The sequence below is a fragment of the Phyllobates terribilis genome, unplaced genomic scaffold (genome assembly GCF_046119375.1).
Source record: "Phyllobates terribilis strain yellow unplaced genomic scaffold, ASM4611937v1 Scaffold_1__5_contigs__length_1240528914, whole genome shotgun sequence".
Classification (NCBI taxonomy): domain Eukaryota; kingdom Metazoa; phylum Chordata; class Amphibia; order Anura; family Dendrobatidae; genus Phyllobates; species Phyllobates terribilis.
In genome coordinates this window covers 203,872,766-203,898,545 of record NW_027362761.1, presented here as the reverse complement: position 1 = coordinate 203,898,545, position 25,780 = coordinate 203,872,766, and the positions used below count along the sequence as shown (strand labels likewise).

At 41.8% G+C, this 25,780-nt stretch overlaps 1 protein-coding gene across 6 annotated transcripts in view; it reads right to left on the bottom strand.

Moving 5' to 3' along the window:
- NTRK2 (neurotrophic receptor tyrosine kinase 2) overlaps positions 1-25,780 on the bottom strand; it is a 379,702-nt gene that overhangs the window by 78,385 nt on the left and 275,537 nt on the right. For all 6 annotated transcript variants that reach the window (XM_073670937.1, XM_073670934.1, XM_073670935.1 and 3 more), the window contains one exon: positions 24,652-24,840. In XM_073670937.1, the coding sequence (XP_073527038.1) occupies positions 24,652-24,840 (189 nt within the window). The remainder of the gene's footprint in view (positions 1-24,651; positions 24,841-25,780) is intronic.

Below are 25,780 nucleotides of genomic sequence, written 5' to 3'. Positions count from 1 at the left end.
AGGCTCTGGAAAAGCGAAATGGCCCTTGCCCCCCAAAAGAAATTCAGAAAATGTTGTGCTCCCAAATCCAAATGCCTATTCTACAATAATTTGTTCTCCAATTGTCAAATAGCGCTCCGTCCCTCCCAGATCTCGCCGTATGGCTAAGCGGTACGATACAGTCACATATGGGTTATTGCCACTTTTAGAAGAAATTGTGTGACACATTTCGGCACCAATTTTACCCATTGCCCTGTGTGAAAATGTAAAATCTGAGGGTAAACCATTTTTTTGTGGTAAAAATATAATTATGTTTTTTTCACTGCCCAATGGTATACATTTAAAAATTAAAACATACTCACTACTTTCCTAGATAAATTCCGTGAGAAGTGTAGTTTACAAAATGGGGTCACTTGTGGGGGTTTCTGCTGTTTCGGCATGTCAGCGATTCTTCAAATGTGACATGGTGTCTGCAACCTATACCAGCCAACATAGCGCTCCTTTCTCTTCCGAACCCTGCCGTACACCAAAGCAGTGGTTTTCCCCCACATATGGGGTATCGGCGTACTCAGGAGAAATTGCACAACAAATTTCATGGTGCAATTTCTCCTGTTACCCTTATGATAATGCAAAATTAGGGAATGAAAAACATTTTTTGTGGGAATAATGTGAAAATTTTATTTTTACGGCTCAATATTATAAACTTCTGTGAAGCACCTGGGGGTGCAAGGTGCTCACCACACATCTAGATAAGTTCCCTAAGGGGTCTAGTTTCAAAAATGGTGTCACTTGGGGGGGGTTTCCACTGTTTAGGCACATTAGCGGCTCCCCAAATGCGACATTGCGTCCGCTAATTATTCAAACAAATTTTACATTCAAAAAGTCAAATGGCGCTCCTTCCCTTCCAAACCCTGCAGTGTACCCAAATAGTGGTTTTCCCCCACATATGGGGTATCGGCATACTCAGGAGAAATTGCACAGCAAATTTCATGGTGCAATTTTTCCTGTTACCCTTATGATAATGCAAAATTAGGGGAGGAAAAACATTTTTTGTGGGAAAAATGTGAAAATTTTATTTTTACGGCTCAATATTATAAACTTCTGTGAAGCACCTGGGGGTGCAAGGTGCTCATTACACATCTAGATAAGTTCCCTAAGGGGTCTAGTTTCCAAAATGGTGTCACTTGTGGGGGGTTTCCACTGTTTAGGCACATCAGGGGCTCCCCAAATGCAACATGGTGTCCGCTAATTATTCAAGCAAATTTTACATTCAAAAAGTCAAATGGCGCTCCTTCCCTTCCAAACCCTGCCGTGCGCCCAAACAGTGGTTTTCCCCCACATATGGGGTATCGGCGTGTTCAGGAGAAATTGCTCAAAAAATTTCATAGTGCAATTTATCCTATTACCCTTATGATAATGCAAAATTAAGGGATGAAAAAAGTTTTTGTGGGAAAAATGTGAAAATTTTATTTTTACAGCTCAATATTATAAACTTCTGTGAAGCACCTAGGGGTTCAAGGTGCTCACCACACATCTAGATAAGTTCCCTAAGGGGTCTAGTTTCCAAAATGGTGTCACTTGTGGGGGGCTTCCACTGTTTAGGCACATCAGGAGCTCTCCAAACGCAACATGGCGTCTGCTAATTATTCAAGCAAATTTTACATTCAAAAAGTCTAATGGTGCTCCTTCCCTTCCGAACCCTGCAGTGCGCTCATGAGAAATTGCACTACAAATTGTGTATTCCATTTTTTCCTGTTACCCTTGTGAAAATAAAAAAATTGGGTCTAAAGTAACATTTTTGTGAAAAAAAGTTAAATGTTCATTGTTTTCTTCCACATTCCAAAAATTCCCGTGAAACACCTGAAGGGTTAATAAACTTCTTGAATGTGGTTTTGAGCACCTTGAGGGGTGCAGTTTTTAGAATGGTGTCACTTTGGGGTACTTTCTGTCATAAAGGCCCCTCAAAGTCACTTCAAACATGATGTGGATTTTGGTTCCTAAATTGTGCTGATGTAAAGTAGACATGTGGGAAATGTTATTTATTAACTATTTTGTGTGACATATCGCTCTGATTTAAGGGCATGACAATTCAAAGTTTGAAAATTGCAAAATTTTCAAAATTGTTTGCCAAATTTCCGATTTTTTCACAAATAAACGCAAGTGATATCAAAGAAATTTTACCAGTATCATAAAGTACAATATGTCATGAAAAAACAATCTCAGAATCAGGGGAATCCATTGAAGCGATCCAGAGTAATTACTTCATAAAGTGACATTGGTCAGAATTGAAAAAATTGGCCCAGTCACGAAGGCAAAAACAGGCTCTGGCGCGAAGTGGTTAAGGTTGCTGCCATGCTAAAAGGTGAAATTAATCTTCAGCTTTTTAGCAAAAGCCTTAAAGCTTTTATGCAAACTTGACTGATATATGGAACTGTTCAAAATCCCTCCACCTTGTCAAAAGCCCCAGTTATATCTGCCAAAAGCAGCCCAAAAGCATAATGCTGCTTCCACAATGCTTCACTGTGGGTATGATGTTCTTTTGGTGATGCGCAGTGTTGGCTTTGCTCAAAATATAGCCTTTGAATTTATGGCCAAAAACTACAACCTTGGTCTCATCGGACACGTTTTCCCACATGATTTTGGCAGATTTGATGTAGATTTTGGCAAAAAATATCTGAGCTTAGATTTTTTCTTTGTAAAAAAAGGCTACCATATTGCCATCCTACTCCATAGGCCAGACACATGAAGAATAAGGAAGATTGTTGTCACATGGAGTACACAACCAATACTTGCCAGAAATTATTGCAGCTCCTTTAATGTTGCTATAGGCTTTTTGTCTTTCCATCAATTTTTGCTCTAGGTAATGTCACTATTGTGCCAAATTTAAGCCACTTCTTGATGACAGTCTTAACAGTGTTCCATATCTAATGCCTTGGAAATTTTGTTTGTAACCTTCTCCTGACTGATAACATTCAACAATGAGATCATTTTGCTGTGTTGTAAGCTGTTTACGGATCATGGCTTTTGCAGTAAAATGCAAGTAAGAAAATGTCAGTAAAATCCTTCCTAGAATGGCTGAACTTTATCATAATCACTTCAAATGATAGCAGCTGTGTACTCACAATTATTTAATATGAGTTTAAATGTGATTGGCTTATTCTGAACACAACCGCATCCCCAATTAAAAGAGGGTGTTCACACTTATGCAACTACATTTTTTTATTTTTGTTATTTTTATTTCCCCCCTTCAAAATTATTTCAGTTTGTTTCTCAGTGGATTTGTACAGATTATGTGTGACATTGATAGTGGAAAAAATTCAAAAAATTTTACTTCTTGGTATGATCTTTTTACATGACAAAATCCTGGCATTTTAACAGGGGTGTGTATACTTTTCTATGCAATACATATTATATATATATATACAGTATATATATAGCTAATTGTATATATATATATATATATGTATATATATGTATATATATTACTCTATCGATACTACATATAATATTTGTGTTCTTAATTTAGCTAGGCAAACACTTTTAGTCTACTGTATATTACTTTTTAATCTAATTGTCATTATTAATTATGTGTGTATAGTGAATTTTAACCTGGGTGGTATGTAATAAATTTGTTTTACCTCCTCTAATGGTAAAAAACTGTTGAAAGCCAAATGTTTTATTGGTTGCAATATTAGGCACATGATTTATGTAATTGAGCCAAAGTTAAATAGCTGTGCAGAGTAATTGTACTAAATTGGAAAGAGCGTGTTTGTCCTAGATAATATACCATTTATCATAATGCCCCCGGGAAATAAATATCTAAAATAGAGGTTGTGTAGGTTTGGGAATTGTTTATTTGAAAAATTTACTTTTACTCCAAATGAGCAACAAACTAATGTGCTCAGTCATAAGTGTCATCTAAATGTGGTAAGTTCATTCCAGTCAAGAAAGGGACCTGCTAGAAATATTCTCATCATCACATGATAGATGCGTGTCTAACCTTCCCAGGTTCCTAGACCTGCACTTAGTTGTAGGACAACTGTCAGAATCCTGGCAGTTCCAGAGAGCCCTTTTATGGAGTCATTTGTGGGTCACAGGGGTGGAACTAGCATCTATCAGAAATTTGAGACATATCTTGTGGCCAGAGGCATAGATAGGAGTTCATCTCAGGTGGGGGGGGGAATCATTTGAGTGGGCCCCTAACCAGGTAACCATGACTATGATGGTGCAACATAATAGTGGATATAGGGGAACCTTAGCAGATGAAAATAAATCTATATACAATGACCAGAACTGATATTACTGCCATATGGTGACATATAGTGGTAGATACCAGTGCTGCAGAACATGTAAGATATTACAGTACAGTACAGTTACTGATAGTGACTTACAGCTGAAGTTCTTTCTGATGGAGTCGTTTCCATCTGGCCCAGACCAACATGACAACTTCTCCAGTCAGAATTCGTCTACAGAGCTTACAACAAAGACACATTTGACTTCCCACATTTCCAACCTGGCCTAACATCCTGATCCTGCTGATACGCCAATGCTGAGCCACTGCTGCTGTATTTGTCCCCATTACTGCACATACTGTGTGGCACAAAAACAGCGCTCCTCTTACTGCCCCACATAATAATGCCACCACTGTGCCCCTTACATAGTAATAATGCCTCCTTTGTGCTCTCTAGGTGGTAAAATTGCCCCCTAGAAAATATAAATGCCCTGTGCTAGAGCCCTTCACATTTTGTCCCTAGAAAGTAATAACACCCCATAAGCAACTTTGATGGTTACAATACTCTGAGTGCCCCTCATTATAACAATAATGCTTAAGTGCTCCCCTATACACCGTATGATGTCCCCACTGCTCCCCAGTACACAGTATAATGAGCCCACAGCTCCCCTATACAATATGTGATGTCCCCTTTGTTGACACTGCTGGGAGAAAATTAACTTTATTCCTCCCAGCAGCCTTGCTCTTTCAGTCATAGGGGTGGTGCTGGTGACGCGCCCCCTGGGCCAGTGCTGTTTGGGGATTACCCGGAGCCGGATCAGATGGGGGTTGTAGTCTCCGAGTGGCAGCGACCCGGTCCGTGCCCAGGGTGTCAAACTCAGTGTGTGGCAGTCTTTACAGATGTTGGTAAAGGTCCTTAGTGTCGACTACGCCACCCGTTGATTTGCGGTCAAAAGGCCGCCGCTGCAGAGGGGTCCGCTGAGGCTGGTGGTATGTGTGCAGCTCTGGTAGTATAACCCCCAACGGGAGCGGTATAGCCTCAGGGGGTCAGATGTAGAGGATGGTGGTTGCGCAGGTGCAGGATGAATCAGCAAGAAGACTCAGAGTCGGGCTGTGCAGTTCAGGGGTTTTTACTTACGGGTGTTCTTATGGTCACTCTGGCCTGAAGCGACCACCCGAGCCGTGCTGCGTCCACCAGGTCCTGGACTCGGCCAACCCCCAAGTAATTCTGGAGCGTGGTCCTGAGCTCCCTTTCTGACTTTCCCTCTCTTCTGGCCGTTCTCACCAGGGATCCACCTATGTCCGGCTCCCTCGGGTCTCTTGGTGGGTACACCTCTTCTGGGTTCCCTGACCCTATACTTGGTCTGCCTTCCTGGTGGATTTGGTGAGGGTCGTGGCAGATCCTGCCCACAACCTCCGGTCTCTGGCTAAGGTGTGCTTTTCTCTCTGCCAGCTTGGGATCCGGTACCCTAGGTGCCAACCCTTCACCCTGTTGCTTGTATTCTGGGGTCTTGGGGTTCCTTCTCCTTCTCTCTGGGTCCTTCTGACTCCTCTCTCTCTCTTGGCCTTGGAGCTGGGCCCAGCCGGAACCACAACTCCCTGTCAGCCCTTCTGGCTGAGCTTCTCTGCTCTGCTCCTCTGACTCTACAAAAGACCCTGTCCTAAGATGGTGCCCACCTTATATACTCCCTCTATGTGTGAGCTCAGGTGACCAGCACCCAATCAGCTCCTAGCTTTACCCAGACTGCTCCCCCTATCTGCCCCTACACTACTGGGATGTTCCACCCCCCTCCCACTCCAGCCAGGGACAGACACTATCGTACCTGCACATAAACTGGTGGGAGTACCGTCGATCTGTCCCCCGGAAATGGGATGTATGTAGTGTATGCAGCTAACTGAGCTCAGTTCCACACTCCATCCTTACCCGGGAGTGGAATACCACACCTCTGGCTTGAGGTGCAATACCCCTGTAGCAGCCGAATCCTCATGGTGCTACACTGGCGCGGTTTCAGTCACCTCTCAGTGCATACAAAGCAGTGCCTGTAACTGAGCTACGGCACTGACTGACAGCCGACTCAGCACCCTCTGCCACCCAGTAGCTATGCTACTGGTGCCCCTACAAAAAATATGCTTCTTAAGTGCCCACTTAATATTTAATAATGCCTCCCGAGTTCCCCCATGTACAGTAATAATGCTCCCAGCATTGCTGATGTAAGCAGGTGGTAATGTGTTGACTACACTGTTTCGGTTTCTCTCAATTCTCTTCTATTGAGAGAAGCCAAACCTTTCTAGTCGGCACATGCAAATAGCAAACACGTGGTCGCATGACCGCCTGATAACGCTGGTGATATTGGAGACTCATCACAGCAGGTATATTCTGTCATGATTTTGCAGTCTGCAGTCACATAGAGACTGCAAACATTTATCCCAAGCCTTTAAAAACTTTATAAAAATATTAAATTGCTTATTATGAAATTATTAAAGCACCACTCCAGCATTTTTTTTTTCCAGCACTGGAGTGGTGCTTTAAACCTAAGTCCCCTGCCCCCATTCATATAGTCATCCCCTGACGTCTTCACCGTTTTTCGGTACCACTCTGGCCCCATGGCACCATCTTGTGAGTGCAGCTTTTGACTGGCTGGAAGTCAGAAGTTATGTCACAAGCTCTCGGTGTAAGTCTATGAGAGCCAGAACGAGGCCAGAACGAGACTCTCATATACTTACATTGATTAGTGACCTCCAGCTGCATGAAACACTGGAGCAGTCGACAGGTCACAAAGTGCAGGAGACGGACCGGAGTGGCGGCGAAAATGGAGGAAAACGCCGAAAGGTGAGTATAAGAAGGGGGCAGGGAACTTGGAGCTTAAGCACCACTCCAGTGGTGAAATAAAAATAACACTGCAGTGGTGCTTTGAATACGATTCAACTCATGGTTACTGTATGGGGGCTTATCATGCAAATACTTATAAAAGACCCAGCTCACAAGTATAAAAATCCATCCCCCTACATGCCCATCTCCAGCCTCCCCAGACAGCAACTATTACATGTGATGGATAACAAAACAGTATAATAATCAGCCCCCCAGTGCCCTGTCCCCACTCCCCCACCCCCACTTCAGCTCCCACAATACCCCCATCCTCTCACATTCACCCCACAGTCACCATCACATGCCTACATTTAATTTATCTAATAAATTCCATCCCCACGTAGGCTATGTGCCCACGATGCAGAAATGCTCAGGATTTTTTCCTGAGTGTTTCTGCATCTCCCTGGCAGAAAGAACGCATGTGGATTGTATATGCGGATTGTACATGCGGATTGTACATGCGGATTGTACATGCGGATTGTACATGCGGATTGTACATGTGGATTGTACATGCGGATCGTACATGCATTTTTCCTGCCAGGGACATGCAGATGTGAAGCGTTCTTCACATGCATTTCCGCATGCGGGTTGACAAGCGCTTTCCAAGCGATTTTAGCATCACTTGGAAAGTGCTTGACAACTTGTCACACTATATAAATTCATGTAAACGCCATGGATTTATATAGTGTGACCGAAAGAATGTTAAAAAATAAAAAAATAAATCTATACTTACCTTCCGATGGCCCCCGGAGTCTTGCTTCGCTCCGTCCTGGCTTGCCGTCAGCTCGCGGTACTCTGAAGGACCTGCCGTCACATGACTATGACGTCAGCGCAGGTCCTTCAGTCCACCGCGAGCTGCCAGCAAGTGAAGACAAGGAAAGCGGGGGCCATCAGGAGGTAAATATAATATTTTTCTTTTATTTTATTCTTTTTTTTACAGTTTTCTATGGTACCCAGGTCCGGAGGAGAGTCTCCTCTCCTCCACACCCGGGTACCATCCGCACATTGAAACGCATGGATTCCGCATCTACAGATGCAGTGATGCGGAATCCAAGCGTTCCAATGAAAGTCAATGGCGGCGAAAACGCAGCGCTTCCGCAAAATAATTGGTAGTGCTGCGTTTTTTTCCGCAATGATAACCCGCAGCGGAAATTTCCGCAGCATGTGCACAGCACATGCGGATTATCATTGGGGAACATGGCAGGCCTTCTACCAAGCGTTTTTTAAGCGTTTCTGCAGCGTTTTTGCTGCTGCGGAATCGCTTAAAAAACGCATCGTGGGCACACAGCCTTACAGATGAAGTTTACAGGCAGTGAGGCAGGACCAGGAAGTGTCAGTGAAATCTAAGGTGGGCACTAGGACCCAGCATGCGTTAGCCAATCAGACTGTGCAGGGGGAGAAACAAACTGCAGCTCTGCCCACCTGAGCCCAGCCTGGAAGTTCATCAGGTCAGACATCCTGCACCATGCAGGAACTCAGGCTCTGCACACCGGCCTCTGTGCTACCACTGTGCAGAGTCTCCATCAGGCAGGGAAACAGGCATTTTGCAACCCCCGGTAGCTACGCTACTGCTTGTGGCTATGCATTAAATGGAGCTTAGATACAGTACAGACCAAAAGTTTGGACACACCTTCTCATTTAAAGATTTTTCTGTATTTTCATGACTATGAAAATTGTACATTCACACTGAAGGCATCAAAACTATGAATTAACACATGTGGAATTATATACTTAACAAAAAAGTGTGAAACAACTGAAAATATGTCTTATATTCTAGGTTCTTCAAAGTAGCCACCTTTTGCTTTGATGATTGCTTTGCACACTCTTGGCATTCTCTTGATGAGCTTCAAGAGGTAGTCACCGTAAATGGTTTTCACTTCACAGGAGTGCCCTGTCAGGTTTAATAAGTGGGATTTCTTGCCTTATAAATGGGGTTGGGACTATTTAGTTTACATTTCAGGCTACTAATGTGGAAGAATAACATCAATCTTTCATTTAGAAGCAATAGCTAGATTTTACTAACCATTACCAAAAGTCTACTAGGTCTAACTGCTACAGACTTATAGTTTTGTGCGTCTTGATTAAAGCACCACTCCAGCGTTTTTTTTTTCAGCACTGGAGTGGCGCTTTAAGTGTAAGCCCCCTTCCCTGGTCATATACTCGCCCTCCAGCATCTTCCCCAGTTTTCAGCACCGCTCCTGTCTCCCAGCACCATCTTATGAGTGCAGCTTCTGACAGCCGGAAGACAGAAGCTACGTCACATGCTCTCAATACAAGTCTATGAGAGCCAGAACGAGGCCAGAACAAGGCTCTCATAGACTTGTAATGACAAGTGACCTCCGACACGCTCAAGCATACACTTCACAGCAGAAGGACCAGAGCGGCGGAGAAACCGATAAAGGCGGCGGAAGGTGAGTATATGACAGGGGGCAGGGGACTTATCTTTAAAGCTCCACTACAGCGGTGCAATAAAAAAAAAAACGCTAGAGTGGTGCTGTAATAAAAGAGAGATAGAAAGTAAAATGGCTCTATGTCATAATGATAAAGTCTAGCTTTCATGCTATACTTTTACAATAATAACTGCACAGCATCTCAACTTACGGTGCTCTTACAGTTGTATGTAGGACATTATTAACCCCTTTCCAACCCATGACGTCTTAGTACGCACATTTGCGTACCCCCGGTTCAGTGAGGGCTGCTGCGCTGAGCCCTCATTGAACCGAGCACATGTCAGCTGATTCTTACAGCTGACATGTGCCCGCAACAGCCGTGGGTGGAATCGCGATCCACCCGCGGCTGTTAACATGTTAAATACTGCTGTCAATCTCCGACAGCGGCGTTTAACGCGCGCTTCCGGGTTGCGCGTCATAAGCCCCGCCCATCGGCGACCCCGTCACGTGATCGCGGGTCGCCGATGGGCGTGCATGACAACCCAGGGTCTGCAGCAGACGCCTGTGGTTGTCATGATCTGGTTGCTATGAGCGCCACCTAGTGGTCGGCGCTCATAGCACAGGACCATTTCTGCTGCATGCAGGGGACCTGCTCGTCCCCTGTATGTAGCAGAGGCGATCGGACAGTTGCTGCTTCTAGTCTCCTATGGAGACTATTGAAGCATGCAGTAAGTGAAAAAAAAAAGTTTTTAAAAATATAAAAATATAAAAAAAATATAAAAGTTTAAATCACCCCCCTTTCGCCCCATTCAAAATAAAATATAAAAAAAAAAAACCCACATACACATATTTGGTATCGCCGCATTAAGAATCGCCCGATCTATCAATATAAAAAAATAATTAATCCGATCGGTAAACGGTGTAACGAGAAAAAAATTCTAAACGCCAGAATTACGTTTTTTGGTCGCTGCAAAATTGCAAAAAAATGCAATAATGGGCGATCAAAACATCGGATCTACCCCAAAATGTTATCAATAAAAATGTCAGCCCAGCGCGCAAAAAATAAGCCCTCACCCAGCCCCAGATCACGAAAAATGGAGACGCTACAGGTCACGGAAAATGGCGCTATTTTTTTTTAGTTTTTTTTACCAAATTTTGGAATTTTTTTTCACCACTTAAATATAAAATAACCTATACATGTTTGGTGTCTACGAACTCGTAATGACCTGGAGAATAAGAATGGCAGGTCAGTTTTAGCATTCAGTGAACGTGGTAAAAAAAATAAATAAAAAACAACTGTGGTGTTGCACTTTTTTTGCAATTTTACCGCACTTGGAATTTTTTTCCCATTTTCCCGTACACGATATGGTAAAACTAGTAATGGCGTTGAAAAGTACAACTTGTCCCGCAAAAAATAAGCCCTCACATAGCCATATTGTCCAAAAAATAAAAACGCTATGACTCTGGGAACAAGGGGAGCAAAAAACGAAAAAGCAAAAACGACAAAACCCAAGGTTGCGAAGGGGTTAAAGGATATTCCCACAAGAGACTTAAAGAAGCACTCCCATCAAAGTTTTTATCCTATTAATATATTGCAGTCATCATATTATATAGCACTGTCTACTTACAATTGCTCATTTTGCCTTTCTACCCACTTAAAGTGGCTTGCGAAAGTATTCAACCCCCTTGGCTTTTTACCTATTAGGTTACATTACAACCTGTATTTAAATATTTTTGTAATCTGATTTGTGTGTGATGCATCAACTCTAAATAGTCTAAGTTGGTGAAGTGAAGTGAGAAAAATATAGGCATAAATTAAATTTATGGGATCAAATTGCTTAAAATTGGCATGTGCATATGTATTCACCCGTTTTGCTATTAAGTCCCTAAAAATTTCTGGTGTAAGCAATTACCTTCATAAGTCACATGCTTAGTGAAAGGAAGCCCACCTGTGTGCAATCTAAGTGTCACATTCATGCTATGATTAAGGGCGTCTAGGATGCCAGAAACGCGTCAGTTTTTTATCTTTGTATGTCAGGTTTTATGGTATAAAGAAATAAAATAGTGCTTTTATTTTACCTGTGGAAGTGCCGCTCTTTTCCTAAGTGTCACATTGTCAGTATATACACATTTCAGAAAGGCCACAGAGGCTGCATTAAGCAAGATGCACCACTAACCAAATAACACCATGAAGACCAAGGAGATCTCCAAACAATTCAGGGCCAAAATTGTTAAGTTCAAATCAGGGTTGGGTTATAAAAAATATTCTGATCTCTGATGATCCCCCGGAGCCCCATCAAATCCATTATCATCAAATGGAAAGAGCAGGGTACCACAACAAACCTGCCAAGAGAGGGCCACCCACCAAAACTCTCAGTCGAGGCAAGGAGGGCATTAACCAAAGAGGCAGCACAGAGACCAAAGGTAACCCTGAAGGAGCTGCAGAGTTCCCAAATAGAGACTAGAGTTTATGTCAATAGGACCACAATAAGTCATACTCTCCATAGAGGTGGCCTTTATGGAAGAGTGGACAGAAAAAAACCTTTGCTTACACACAAAAATTGTAAGGCTCATTTTGGATTTGCCAAAAGACATTTGGAAAACTCCTCAAATGTATGGAGGAAGATGCTGTGGTCAGATGAGACCAAAATTTAACTTTTGGCCACCAAGGTAAACACTATTCTTGAGCAATACTTGTTTCAGCCTGTCAGTTATTTTAGACTGGGACGGAGGTTCACCTTCCAACAAGACAATGACCCAAAGAATACTGCTAATGCAACACCCGAGTGGTTTAAAGTGAAAGGTGTCAATGTTTTGGAGTGGCCTAGTCAAAGCCCAGACCTTAATCCAATTGAGAATTGAGAATTTATGGTCAGACTTTAAGATTGCTGTTCACCAGAGGAAACCATATAACTTGAAGGAGCTGGAGCAGTATTGACTTGAGGAATGGGCAAAAATCCCAGTAGCAAGATGTGGAAAGATTATAGAGAGCTTATTACAGCTTATTACATCGTAACCGCCGCTAAAGGAGGCTCTACAAAGTACTGACTTTAGCGGTGTGAATAGTTATGCACACCGAAGTTTTCAGTTATTTTGTCCTATTTGTTGTTTGCTTCACAATAAAAAGAAAACCAAACATTCACAGTTGTAGACATGTTCTTTACATGAACTGATGCAAACTCTCAAAAAAACAGTGAAGTTCCAGGTTGTGAGGTAGCAAAACACAAAAAATGCCAAGGGGGTGAATACTTTGCAAGCCACTGTAATTGTCCTGTTTTCCATTAGGTCTATTACATCCTTCTAAGTGGTATGTAGATGTAGCGTCGGCATCCCTGCCTCCTGCTAGGCAGGGACGCTGTTCCCCTCACCTCTCCGCTCCGTGCCCGGCGTCCTCCTCCCACTCTGCTGGCAGCGCGCGCTGCTTCCCGGCCACTGTGCTTAGGGCGCGCGCGCTCCCGCTCCCCCTCTCTTAAAGGGGCCGCGCGCGCCATCCTAAGGAGTCCCCGGCCAATGGCCGGAGGACCTCACCATATATAAGGCACCTCCTCCAAAATGGAGGTGCCCGAGCAATGTTGTTGCAAAGCCTTCACTCTGCTTCAGCCCTCAGGTCCCATTACCAGTTACCTGCCAGTCACCTGCCAGATTCCTGCCTGTTACCTGCCAGTCACCTGCCAGATTCCTGCCTGTTACCTGCCAGTCACCTGCCAGATTCCTGCTTGATACCTGCCTGATATCCGCTTACCTGCTTGCAAGCCTGCGGTCCGTCGGTCTGCCTTCCGACACCTGTCAGTCTGTCTATGGACCAGCCTGCCCGCTCACCTGGGAGCGCTCACCTGCTACCTGCCTGCTAGCCTACCTGGAGGCTCTGCCGTCACTTGCCGTGACCACCTGCCAGTCCAGAGACTCTTGCCCGCTCACCTGGGAGCGCTCACCTGCTACCTGCCTGTTAGCCTACCTGGAGGCTCTGCCGTCACTTGCTGTGACCACCTGCCCATCCAGAGACTCTTGCCCGCTCACCTGGGAGCGTCCACCTGCTACCTGTCTGCTAGTCTACCCAGAGACTGTCCCTGTCACTTGCTGTGACTACCTGCCCTTCTACCCAGAGACTGTCCCTGTCACTTGCCGTGTCTACCTGCCCTTCTACCCAGAGACTGTCCCTGTCACTTGCCGTGACTACCTGCCCGTCTTCCCTGGGAGCCACCCGCTTCCTTACAAGGACCGCCCCCTTGTATAGTTGCTCAGAGGTTCCGCCTCCCAGACCCATTACAGTAGAAACAGGAAGTCTATTTTCCAGCCATGAGTCATCCCCCTCTTCAACTCCTGACCCAGCTGCTTTGCTCCTCCCCTCTGCTATGAGCTTTGCAGTGATGTAGAATTGTAGTTCTAATGCTGACTCATACAGGGAAAAGAGACTTTCTGTTTCTACATAGAGCTTAGAAGGATTCAGCTAGTCAGGTTTTAGTCACGTCATAGACCTAATAGAAAAGAGAAGAATTAACTGACTAGGAAGGCAAAATGAGCAATTGTAAGTACACAGTGCCATATAATATGATGACTGCAATATACTAAGAGGATAACAACTTTGATAGGAGTGATTCTTTAATGATTGGATGTGTTGAAGTGCAGCCATTCTATAGTATAGTAAAAATTGGAGAGAGATGCAGGTGAGATCTCTCATAGGAAAGCTCATTTAAGTTAAATACAATTATCAAGAGTTTTAAAGGAAACCTTTCACCTGTTTTTATACCCCAAACCCAAACTAATGCTATCTGTATGTAAAGGCAATGCAATTCTGATTACATCCTTACCTTCATTTTAGAAATATAGATTTACATTTTAGAGAAATATATTGTGGAATTATTATGCGAATGAGTCAAAAGTAAAATGGATGGACTCTGCACTCACAGCTCTCCTACCTCTCTTCCCTATTGCTGCCCAAGATTTAGTGCACCCGCCACTGCAATGTTATACTGACGTGTGGATAGCATCACTAATCACCGCTGGTACCGCTGATCCTGGATTTTCTGATAATTGAAGAAATTTTAAATGGCGCCTCTTGCCAACATTGCAATATAAAATGCAGTGAATAAATGCAATTCCTCTATTTTGGAGGGTGTTTTATTCACGGCATTCAATGTAAGATAAAATAACCTGGTAACATGATTCTCTAGGTAGGTATGATGTCAGTGACACCAAACTGCTATTGATTTTTTATTTAATGTTGATAAAAAAATTAGAAATTAAAAAAAAAAATGGTTTGTGGCATCTTTTTCTGAGACCCATTGCGTTTTTAATTTTCTGTTGATGGAGATATGTCGGATGTATGTCACCTATGATGTCCCGTTTTAGGGCTCTGATGTCCGTTTAGCAAGCTGGTTTCTGTTCTCACTACTTGCCGCATTCACTCCTTTTCAATGTGCATTGACAGTGTGCTCTCTTGCCGACTCGTCACATCTCATTAATCACTGTCGGTTACAACTGGAAGAGGCCACAGATTAAAAAAAGGCTGCTTCGGACAGACTTGGCACAAGCCACTCCATCTGGAAGATTCCAGAGGAACCTCTACCCTCACTCTTTAACTCCTATACAGGGATCTGATCTTACAACAGGGTCCAGTGGATTGCTTCCACAGAAGGGCTGCCATCTGGAGGAGGAACCAGAGGCAAGAAGTGCTGCAAAGCAGGGTCAAAGCCAAGCGATCATATCAAGAATAGAATTGTAAGATAAGAAGATGGTCAAAATTCACACCGAGGTCAGAAAACAGAAAAAATCGCAAGCAAGGACAAGAGTACAAGTCAGGTAGCAAAAACTAATTGACTGAGAGTGGAAGGTAGAGACCCAGGCATTTAAACAGCAGCCAGCCCCGCCCTAGGCTCTCAGAAAGGAGTAATCAAAAACCAGACAATGAATCTCATAGCTCCCTGATACAGTGGCACCAAAAGTCCTAGGAATAAAACCGAACTGAAGCTGTCACATCAGATAGAGTAGAGATGGAACAGTAGGGAATTTTTAATTGAAGTGTATTAGAACAGTGATTAGATTATTAAATTAAATAGACATTTAGGAATAAAACTTTGGTTTCGAACCACTCTTTTAACTCATTTTGCAGCCAGCAAATTGCAGAAAAAAAAACCTTTATAAAATTATTTTTCTCTCAAAATGCAGGAATTTGCTTAAAAAAAATTGCACCCAACAGTGACTAAATCCTTTAAACTATACAGAAAACACACAAAAAATCAATCTGAAAGAACTCCTTATGTTATTTGGGAAAGTGGTGCTCCCAGTCATAAAAGTTGATTGACTGAAAAAAACAACATGTGTTACGCCCATATGTCCCATTGGTAGACAGCTTCCCTGTGTTCATAGGTATTAGAGTGATCACAAATCTACCAAACATGACAAGACCTGTAAAAAATATAGAATGTCTATGCCTGCAGTTTACCAAGTATAAAATGCAGTATTTTATGATGGACAGCTAATCTATTAAGAAGAAGGGGTTGTCAAGTAGTAGACTACCCCTTTAAACTATATGCAACTAGTGTGTGTGTATCGGCATGGGTGTGGGAGAGGATGTATTGCAAAACTGCTCTTAAACATTTCATCCAGTTTTCTAACAATAACTTTTATTCTGAAAGCCATGTATTTATCTAAGAACAATAGAAACTGCAATCTAAGTGCAATCAGATAAGTGCAATTTGTGCTCCATTATGTCACTAAAGCACTTTGTTTTGTGACTGTATCTTTAATATGGAACCTCTCCCCGGCAGTAAATCTGTCTGCTGTGGGTGCTTTATGCAGAAATAAATCTTTTGGCTATGTATTGGGACACTCTAAAAGGTTTTCGGGGAAAAAAAATAAGAATACGCTTAGTAATGATGTTATCAAGTGATACCAAAGCTCATTAACCTTGTCATCATATATTTAGGAAATACATTTATCTTCCGACTGTCTTAGAGGTTGTTAAAATGCAAACAATTCCCTGTAGTAATTAAAAAAATCAGGGTAGTTCTGTTTACTTGTGGAGCTAAGGTTAAGTTCCCATGATGAGTATTTGGTTATTTTTTCATGTTGCAGATTTTTTGTAACATTTCTGAACCTATTAGGTAAATTAGATTGCTTGCTTTTTTTCGTTGTGTTTTATTGCATTTTTTTATTGTGTTTTTGACGCTGCGGTTTTTGTCTCTATCTGGTATGTCATGTTTTAAATAAAGCTGTTTTGTTTTTGACACTTCCTGGTATTAGGTTTTGACAAAACTTTATTGATACAGTCACATGTGGATTATAGTAGTTTTGGTGCATTTGTGCAGCAGAAACGAGATTTAATGCATGTAATTCAAATCCACATAAAACTCTGCATACCCAGAAGAGAAATTGACATATTGCTGATTTCAAAAAACATAAAGTAGGCATGAGATTTCTATAAGTCCCATTCACTTTGCGGGAACTGTAAGACGCTTCTTTTTTTGCGCAATGAAAATGTACAACGTCAAAAACTCACCAAAAATTCATTGTGGGAACTTAAGTGAAAAGTTTTTGCCGCTGATCATTTTGAACCTTGTCATTAGTTACAGAATAATTGGATAGCATGACTTTGGGCCCCAATGCAAAATCTACAAAGGGCCCATAAGTGCTGTTCAAAACCCACAGCATGCTCACTATGTTGCAGAAAAGCCACAGATTTTAACTTTAACAATGCATAGGAGGAAATTTTTAGGAAGTCCAAGGCAAAATCTGTACCAATGTTTACACATAACACTGCTGATTTGTGGAAAATTATCTGGACCTAAGTTTAATATCTCTTTATAGCAGAAATCCATGCATTGAAATGCATTAAATGCTGGCAATTTATAGCTGTCGCTAAAGGGAATTTACTATATATGATATTATTGAAGAGTAACTGAACTTTCACAACTTTTCATAATAGACGTGTGTGTAAATGAGGTAGAATACTAATTCTGACCATTATATTTTTTGGATCTTGCATTTTTCACCAGTTTACTCCCCTGAAGACTCTACTTCTTAACCCCTTAATGAGGCAGCCAATTTTGACCTTAACCCCTTAATAACATCTGACGTACTAATACGCGTCTGTGCCCTGGGACTTAAGAGCCAGACCCGTATTAGTACGTCATCGCGATCGCGCCCGCACACAGGCTGTGCGGGCGCGATCGCCGCCGGGTGTCAGCTGATTGTCACAGCTGACACCCGGTACTATGTGCAGGGAGCGGTCACGCACCGCTCCCAGCACATTAACCCCCGCGATGCTGCGATCGAAGTCGATCGAAGTCGATCGTGGCATTGCGGGGGCAAGGGGAGGTGATCGGCGATACTCACCTCCTCTTCCGGCTTCCAGCGCAGTCTGCAAAGGCTTCCCGGGTGTTGCCATGACGACCCGATGTCGTCATGACAACATCCGGGTCACCAGAGAGCAGGAAGATTGCTTGGACATGCGCAGTGCATCTCCAAGCAATCTTCACACTGTGCACTTCTGACAGCCTTCATGGCATAGGGATGGTGCTCCATTCCTGTGCCATGCAGGCGATCAGAAAAAAAAAAGTGAAAGTCCCAGAGTGGGACAAAGTAATAAAGTGTATAAACTGTGTGAAAGTGGGAAAAAAAAAAAAAAAAAATGTGCAAAAATATTATAAAAAAATAAAAAAAATAATACACCAAAAATAAAAATATAATGTACCCATCAATAAATATTATTATAAAAAAAATAAAAAAAAAACAATAAAAGTACACATATTTGGTATCGCCGCGTCCGGAACAACCTGACCTATAAAACTGTCCCACTAGTTAACCCCTTCAGTGAACACGGTAAAAAAAAAAAAAAAAAAACCAAGCAAAAAACAGTGCTTTATCACCATACCGCCAAACAAAAAGTGGAATAACACGCGATCAAAAAGACGCATATAAATAAAAATGATACCGCTGAAAACGTCATCTCGTCCCGCAAAAAACAAGCCACCATATAGCTCCATCAGCCGAAAAATAAAAAAGTTATAGCTCTCAGAATAAAGCGATACTAAAAAATATTTTTTTCTATAAAATAGCTTTTATTGTGTATAAGCGCCAAAACATAGAAAAATGATACAAATGTGGTACCGCTGTAAACGTACTGACCCGAAGAGTAAAGCTGCCTCATCAATTTTACCACACGCGGAACAGAATAAAAAAAAAAAAAAAAAACAATTCCTGAATTGTTGGTTTTTGTTTATTCTGCCTCCCAAAAATCGGAATAGAAAGCGATCAAAAAATGTCACGTGCCTGAAAATGGCACCAATAACAACGTCAAGTCATCCCGCAAAAAACAAGCCATCACATGACTGTCTGCCAAAATCTGGAAAAATTATAGCTCTCAAAATATGGCGATGCAAAAACTAGATTTTACAAAAAATGCGTCTTTTAGTGTGTGACAGCTGTCAGTCATAAAAACCCCATATGATTCTGGCATTGCTGTAATCACACCGACCCGAAGAATAAAGTCGTCTAATCACTTATACCGCACAAGGAACGGCGTCAAAAATAAACTCTTGGGTTAGGATTGGGCTAGGGTTAGGGCTGGGTTTGGGGCTAGGGTTGTGCTGGGGCTAGGGTTGTGCTGGGGCTAGGGTTGTGCTGGGGCTAGGGTTGTGCTGGGGCTAGGGTTGTGCTAGGGTTAGGGCTGGGGTTGGGATTTTTTTCAAAAGTAAGAAAAAAAGATGACGATATGGCGACTAGTGTTGAGAGCAAGTGCTCGCTACTTGAGTTTGCATCGGGTGCTCTGGTATGCATTTAGTATCGTGGGTATTTGAGTGACATGCTCGAGTCTCTGCCCCATATGCTTCGCGGCCAAAAAACTTTACGGGGATTGCCTGCCATGCACGAGCGATCCCCGCATGTTTTTTTTTGGGTGTCTAATAACCGTGAAACATGCGGAGCAGGGACTCGAGCATGTCACTCGAGCACACGCTGTACATGGTGCATACCTGAGTACCCGATGCAAACTCAAGTAGCGAGCACTTGCGCTCAAGAATAATGAAAACTTATTCAATATGATGACCTAATGTAAACAAATAATGTGCCGTACCTCTGGGTTCAAAATGTTCACTATACACCTTAATAAAATCTTTGAGGGGTATAGTTTCCAAAATGGGGACACTTGTGGGGGAGCTCCACTGTTTAGGCACATCACGGGCTCTCCAAACGCGACATGGTGTCCGCTAACAAATTGAATGGAAAATCGGCTCAAATTGTTAGCGGACGCCATGTTGCGTTTGGAGAGCCCCTGTGTGTCCAAACATTGGAGCTCCCCCACAAGTGACCCCATTTTGGAAACTAGACCCCCCAAGGCACCTATCTAGATGCATAGTGAGCACTTAGAACCCCCAGGTGCTTCACAAATTGATTCGTAAAAATGAAAAAGTGAAAATAAAACACTTTTTCATTTTTATGAATCAATTTGTGAAGCACCTGGGGTTCCAAGTGCTCACTATGAATCTAGATAGGTGCCTTGGGGGGTCTAGTTTCCAAAATGGGGTCACTTGTGGGGGAGCTCCAATGTTTGGGCACACAGGGACTCTCTAAATGCAACATGGTATCCGCTAACAAATTGAATGGAAAATCGGCTCAAATTGTTAGCGGACACCACATTGCGTTTGGAGAGCCCCTCTGTGCCCAAACTTTGGAGCTCCCCCACAAGTGACCCCATTTTGGAAACTAGACCCCCCAAGGCACCTTTCTAGATGCATAGTGAGCACTTGGAACCCCCAGGTGCTTCACAAATTGATTCGTAAAAATGAAAAAGTGAAAAAAAAAACACTTTTTCATTTTTATGAATCAATTTGTGAAGAACCTGGGGTTCCAAGTGCTCACTATGAATCTAGATAGGTGCCTTGGGGGGTCTAGTTTCCAAAATGGGGTCACTTGTGGGGGAGCTCCAATGTTTGGGCACACAGGGACTCTCCAAATGCAACATGATATCCGCTAACAAATTGTCGGCTCAAATTGTTAGCGGATATCATGTTGCATTTGGAGAGTCCCTGTGTGCCCAAACATTGGAGCTCCTCCACAAGTGACCCCATTTTGGAAACTAGACCCCCCAAGGCACCTATCTAGATGCATAGTGAGCACTTGGAACCCCTAGGTGCTTCACAAATTAATTCGTAAAAATGAAAAAGTGTTTTTTTTTTCACTTTTTCATTATTACGAATCAATTTGTGAAGCACCTGGGGGTTCCAAGTGCTCACTATGCATCTAGAAAGGTGCCTTGGGGGGTCTAGTTTCCAAAATGGGGTCACTTGTGGGGGAGCTCCAAAGTTTGGGCACAGAGGGGCTCTCCAAACGCAATGTGGCGTCCGCTAACAATTTGAGCCGATTTTCCATTCAATTTGTTAGCGGATACCATGTTGCATTTAGAGAGTCCCTGTGTGCCCAAACACTGGAGCTCCCCCACAAGTGACCCCATTTTGGAAACTAGACCCCCCAAGGCACCTATCTAGATGCATAGTGAGCACTTGGAACCCCTAGGTGCTTCACAAATTGATTCGTAAAAATGAAAAAGTGTTTTTTTTTTCACTTTTTCATTATTACGAATCAATTTGTGAAGCACCTGGGGGTTCCAAGTGCTCACTATGCATCTAGAAAGGTGCCTTGGGGGGTCTAGTTTCCAAAATGGGGTCACTTGTGGGGGAGCTCCAAAGTTTGGGCACAGAGAAGCTCTCCAAACGCAATGTGGTGTCCGCTAACAATTTGAGCCGATTTTCCATTCAATTTGTTAGCGGATACCATGTTGCATTTAGAGAGTCCCTGTGTGCCCAAACATTGGAGCTCTCCCACAAGTGACCCCATTTTGGAAACTAGACCCCCCAAGGCACCTATCTAGATGCATAGTGAGCAGTTGGAACCCCCAGGTGCTTCACAAATTGATTCATAAAAATGAAAAAGTGTTTTTTTTTTTCACTTTTTCATTGTTACGAATCAATTTGTGAAGCACCTGGGGGTTCCAAGTGCTCACTATGCATCTAGATAGGTGCCTTGGGGGGTCTAGTTTCCAAAATGGGGTCACTTGTGGGGGAGCTCCAATGTTTGGGCACACAGCAGCTCTCCAAACGCAACATGGTGTCGCTAACAATTTGAGCCAATTTTGCGTTAAATTTGTTAGCGGACACCATGTTGCATTTAGAGAGCCGCTGTGTGCCCAAATATTGGAGCTCCCCCACAAGTGACCCCATTTTGGAAACTAGACCACCCAAGGCACCTATCTAGATGCATAGTGAGCACTTGGAACCCTCAGGTGCTTCACAAATTGATTCATACAAATGAAAAAGTGTTTTTTTTTTCACTTTTTCATTGTTACGAATCAATTTGTGAAGCACCTGGGGGTTCCAAGTGCTCACTATGCATCTAGATAGGTGCCTTGGGGGGTCTAGTTTCCAAAATGGGGTCACTTGTGGGGGAGCTCCAATGTTTGGGCACACAGGGACTCTCTAAATGCAACATGGTGTCCTCTAACAAATTTAACGGAAAATCGGCTCAAATTGTTAGCGACACCATGTTGCGTTTGGAGAGCCGCTGTGTGCCCAAACATTGGAGCTCCCCCACAAGTGACCCCATTTTGGAAACTAGACCCCCCAAGGCACCTATCTAGATGCATTGTGAGCACTTGGAACACTCAGGTGCTTCACAAATTGATTCATAAAAATGAAAAAGTGTTGTTTTTTTTCACTTTTTCATTGTTACGAATCAATTTGTGAAGCACCTGGGGGTTCCAAGTGCTCACTATGCATCTATAAAGGTGCCTTGGGGGGTCTAGTTTCCAAAATGGGGTCACTTGTGGGGGAGCTCCAAAGTTTGGGCACACATGGGCTCTCCAAACACAACATGGCGTCCGCTAATTATTCAAGCAAATTTTACAATCAAAAAGTCAAATAGCGCTCCTTCCCTTCCGAGCCCTGCCGTGCGCCCAAACAGTATTTTTTCCCCAAATATTGGGTATCTGCGTGCCCAGGGGAAATTGCACAACAAATTTTGGGGTCCATTTTTTCTTGTTACCCCTGTGAAAATAAAAAAAATTGGGTCTAAATTAACATTTTTGTGAAAAAAGTTAAATGTTCATTTTTTTCTTCCACATTCAAAAAATTCCTGTGAAGCACCTGAAGGGTTAATAAAGTTCCTGAATGTGGTTTTGAGCACCTTGAGGGGTGCAGTTTTTAGAATGGTGTCACTTTTGGGTATTTTCTGTCATAAAGACCCCTCAAAGTGACTTCAAATGTGATGTGGTCCCTAAAAAAATGGTTTTGTAAATTTTGTTGGAAAAATGAGAAATCGCTGGTCAACTTTTAACCCTTATAGCTCCCTAACAAAAAAAAATTTTGGTTCCAAAATTGTGCTGATGTAAAGTAGACATGTGAGAAATGTTATTTATTAACTCTTTTGTGTGACATATCGCTCTGATTTCAGGGCTTAAAAATTCAAATTTTGAAAATTGCAAAATTTTCAAAATTTTCGCCAAATTTTCGTTTTTTTCACAAATAAACGCAAGTGATATCGAAGAAATTTTTCCACAATCATGAAGTACAATATGTCACGAAAAAACAATCTCAGAATCAGGGGGATCCGTTGAAGCGTTCGAGAGTAATTACCTCATAAAGTGACAGTGGTCAGAATTGTAAAAATTGGCCTGGTCATTAACGTGCAAACCACCCGCGGGGCTTAAGGGGTTAAATGGGTTTTTCCCACGAATAAAAGTTCTTTTCAATTAATAGATCTTGGAATAATAATAACTTCCACAATTGAATGTATTTAAATAAAATGTTCCTGTGCTGAGATAATCTTATAAAAGTGCCCCTGCTGTGTACTGTGTAATGGTTGTGTCTGACCATACAGGGACAATGGGATGTGTTTAAATAAAATGTCCCTGTGCTGTGATAATCTTATAAAAGTGTCCCTGCTGTGTTCTGTGTAATGGCTGTGTCTGACCGTACAGGGACAATGGGATGTGTTTAAATAAAATGTTCCTGTGCTGAGATAATCTTATAAATGTGCCCCTGCTGTGTACTGTGTAATGGCTGCATCTGACTGTGCAGGAACATGGTCTGATCATACCACAGCTCCTGGGTAGGGGAGGAAGCAAAAGAGTATACAGACAGGACAGCACGGGATCGCTAATGATTCTTTCTTTGAAGTAAAACATTGTTTAAAAACAGGCAGGAAAATGTTTTACCTCACAGAAAGAATCAACTGTGATCCCCTGCTGTAATCCAATCATGGATTAATTATCCAATTGTGGAAATTATTATTATTCCAAGATCTATTCATTAAAATGGGAAAACCCCTTTAAAGACCAAGCCCCGTTTTTCAATCTGACATATGTCACTTTATATGGTAATCATGGTGGAATGCTTCAATACTTCATCATATCCCAATGATTTTGAAAGTGCTGTTTCATGACACATTGTACTGTATGATAGCAGAAAATTTAGGGATATATTTCATGTCGTTTTTAAAGTGATAAGACAGCTTTATTCTTTGTTCAGTAGGGTTATAACGATATCAGATTTATATAGTTTGTTTATGGTTTGCTACTTTTGCACACAAAAAAACTATATTCCACAAAATATAATTTAGATTTGCATCCCAATATTCTGAGAGTTGTAACTGTTTTACTTGATCATGTAGCCATATAAGGGCTTGTTCTCTTTATTTTTCTTCCATGCTGTTCGCTGTACATGATAAATAATATGACAGTGTTATAGTTCGGGTTGTCTCAGATGTGACAATAATAATTATGTGTATTTTTTTTTCGGTTTATTTTTACACAAAAGCTATGTTTTTAGTGACAAAACAGTTTTCTGTGTTTTTTTTTAACTTTTTAAAATTTTTATTTTACTTATTTTTCTTTTTTTAGTGCCAGTATGAGACATATATACTTTTTTTACTGGCTTGTAAGTAGAAAACTAAGCAGAATTCTATAGTCGCATTGACTTAAGAGTATATCTCAAAACAAATCAGCAAAAAAATTTGGACAAATTTAGATTAAAAAATGGATTTCAACATTAAGATGAGGCAGCACATGATTAACTTTAAAATGACAAAGGCATGCAATGTTTGTGACATGCCACACATCATATCGATCTTTACAGCTAGACATGTTATTGCTGTCAGACAGTTCATTGAAAAAGTAATCAAAGCATTGAACTTACATGTATCAGGCTTCAGATGACTGTTTGTAATTCCAAAATATTGTGGGTTTTCAATGACAGGAATCTTTGTCATACCAATGATAACTGCATCAGGGCCACCTTCTGAGGAAGATGGTGTGTTGCTGCCATTTGAGATATGATGAAGAGGGCTGGCTGAGTCATCGTCATTGCTAATCACAGAGGAAGGACCTGAAATTAAAAGTAAGTTTTGTTATTTTGCTGCCATAGAGTAAAGATGTACGTAGGACAATACTTTCAGATACCATTTTCTGGACTGCATTTAAATTGCATTAAAGGGAAGCTGACATTAGAAATGTGTTTATATTAGGCTTTTATGTTAAATTTATTCGTAAAACAAAATTGAAAATGTTGTTTTTTAACATATTAAAATCTGCATTAAAGACAAAAAATAGAAATCTTGAAATTGTCACACAGGCCACTGGGGATTTTGTGGACTCTAACTTCCTATTGTTTCATGAAACAACACATGTACATAGCCACAATCCACCTTATCCAAATATATCTTTTGTATTGAAGACTCTAATAAACCTGTGCAAAGGGAGATGGACAAAGGTCAAGTGTGACATCCCCCATTGTAAATGGTAGATCATGTCATATCAGCTGTGTATAGAGGTGTTATCTCTCATTGTAATTCTGCCTCTGATGATATGGAGCCTGCTGAAAAACTTCTTCCTGAAATAACAGGAAGTATGAGTCTTAAAAAAAACTGTGGTCAGTGTACAAATTGTAAAATTACTATTTTGTAATTTTTAATAAAGTTTGTGATATGAAAAAAAACATTGACTTTTTTTTAAGTACAAGTAATGCAAAAACCTGATTTAAACAATGGGTTATTTTCTGCTGATGTTTTTTTAAATGTCATCTTAATTTACATATGCCACAATTTTTAAAACAGTAATAAAAAGAGGAAGGTGCAACAGGCAAGTCAGGTCAAAGTGGAGGAGGAGATCAAGGGTGGAGCTGCTGTTTTTTTTTTTTTCATTTGGGCTTTTATTATATTTCACCCTCAAATAACAGTCCCAAAGCATTTGAGTCTTCTTTACATATCAGAGGAATGGCTATAACAGAATGCTGTAGATGATTGATGGAGACGTTACTATAGAATATG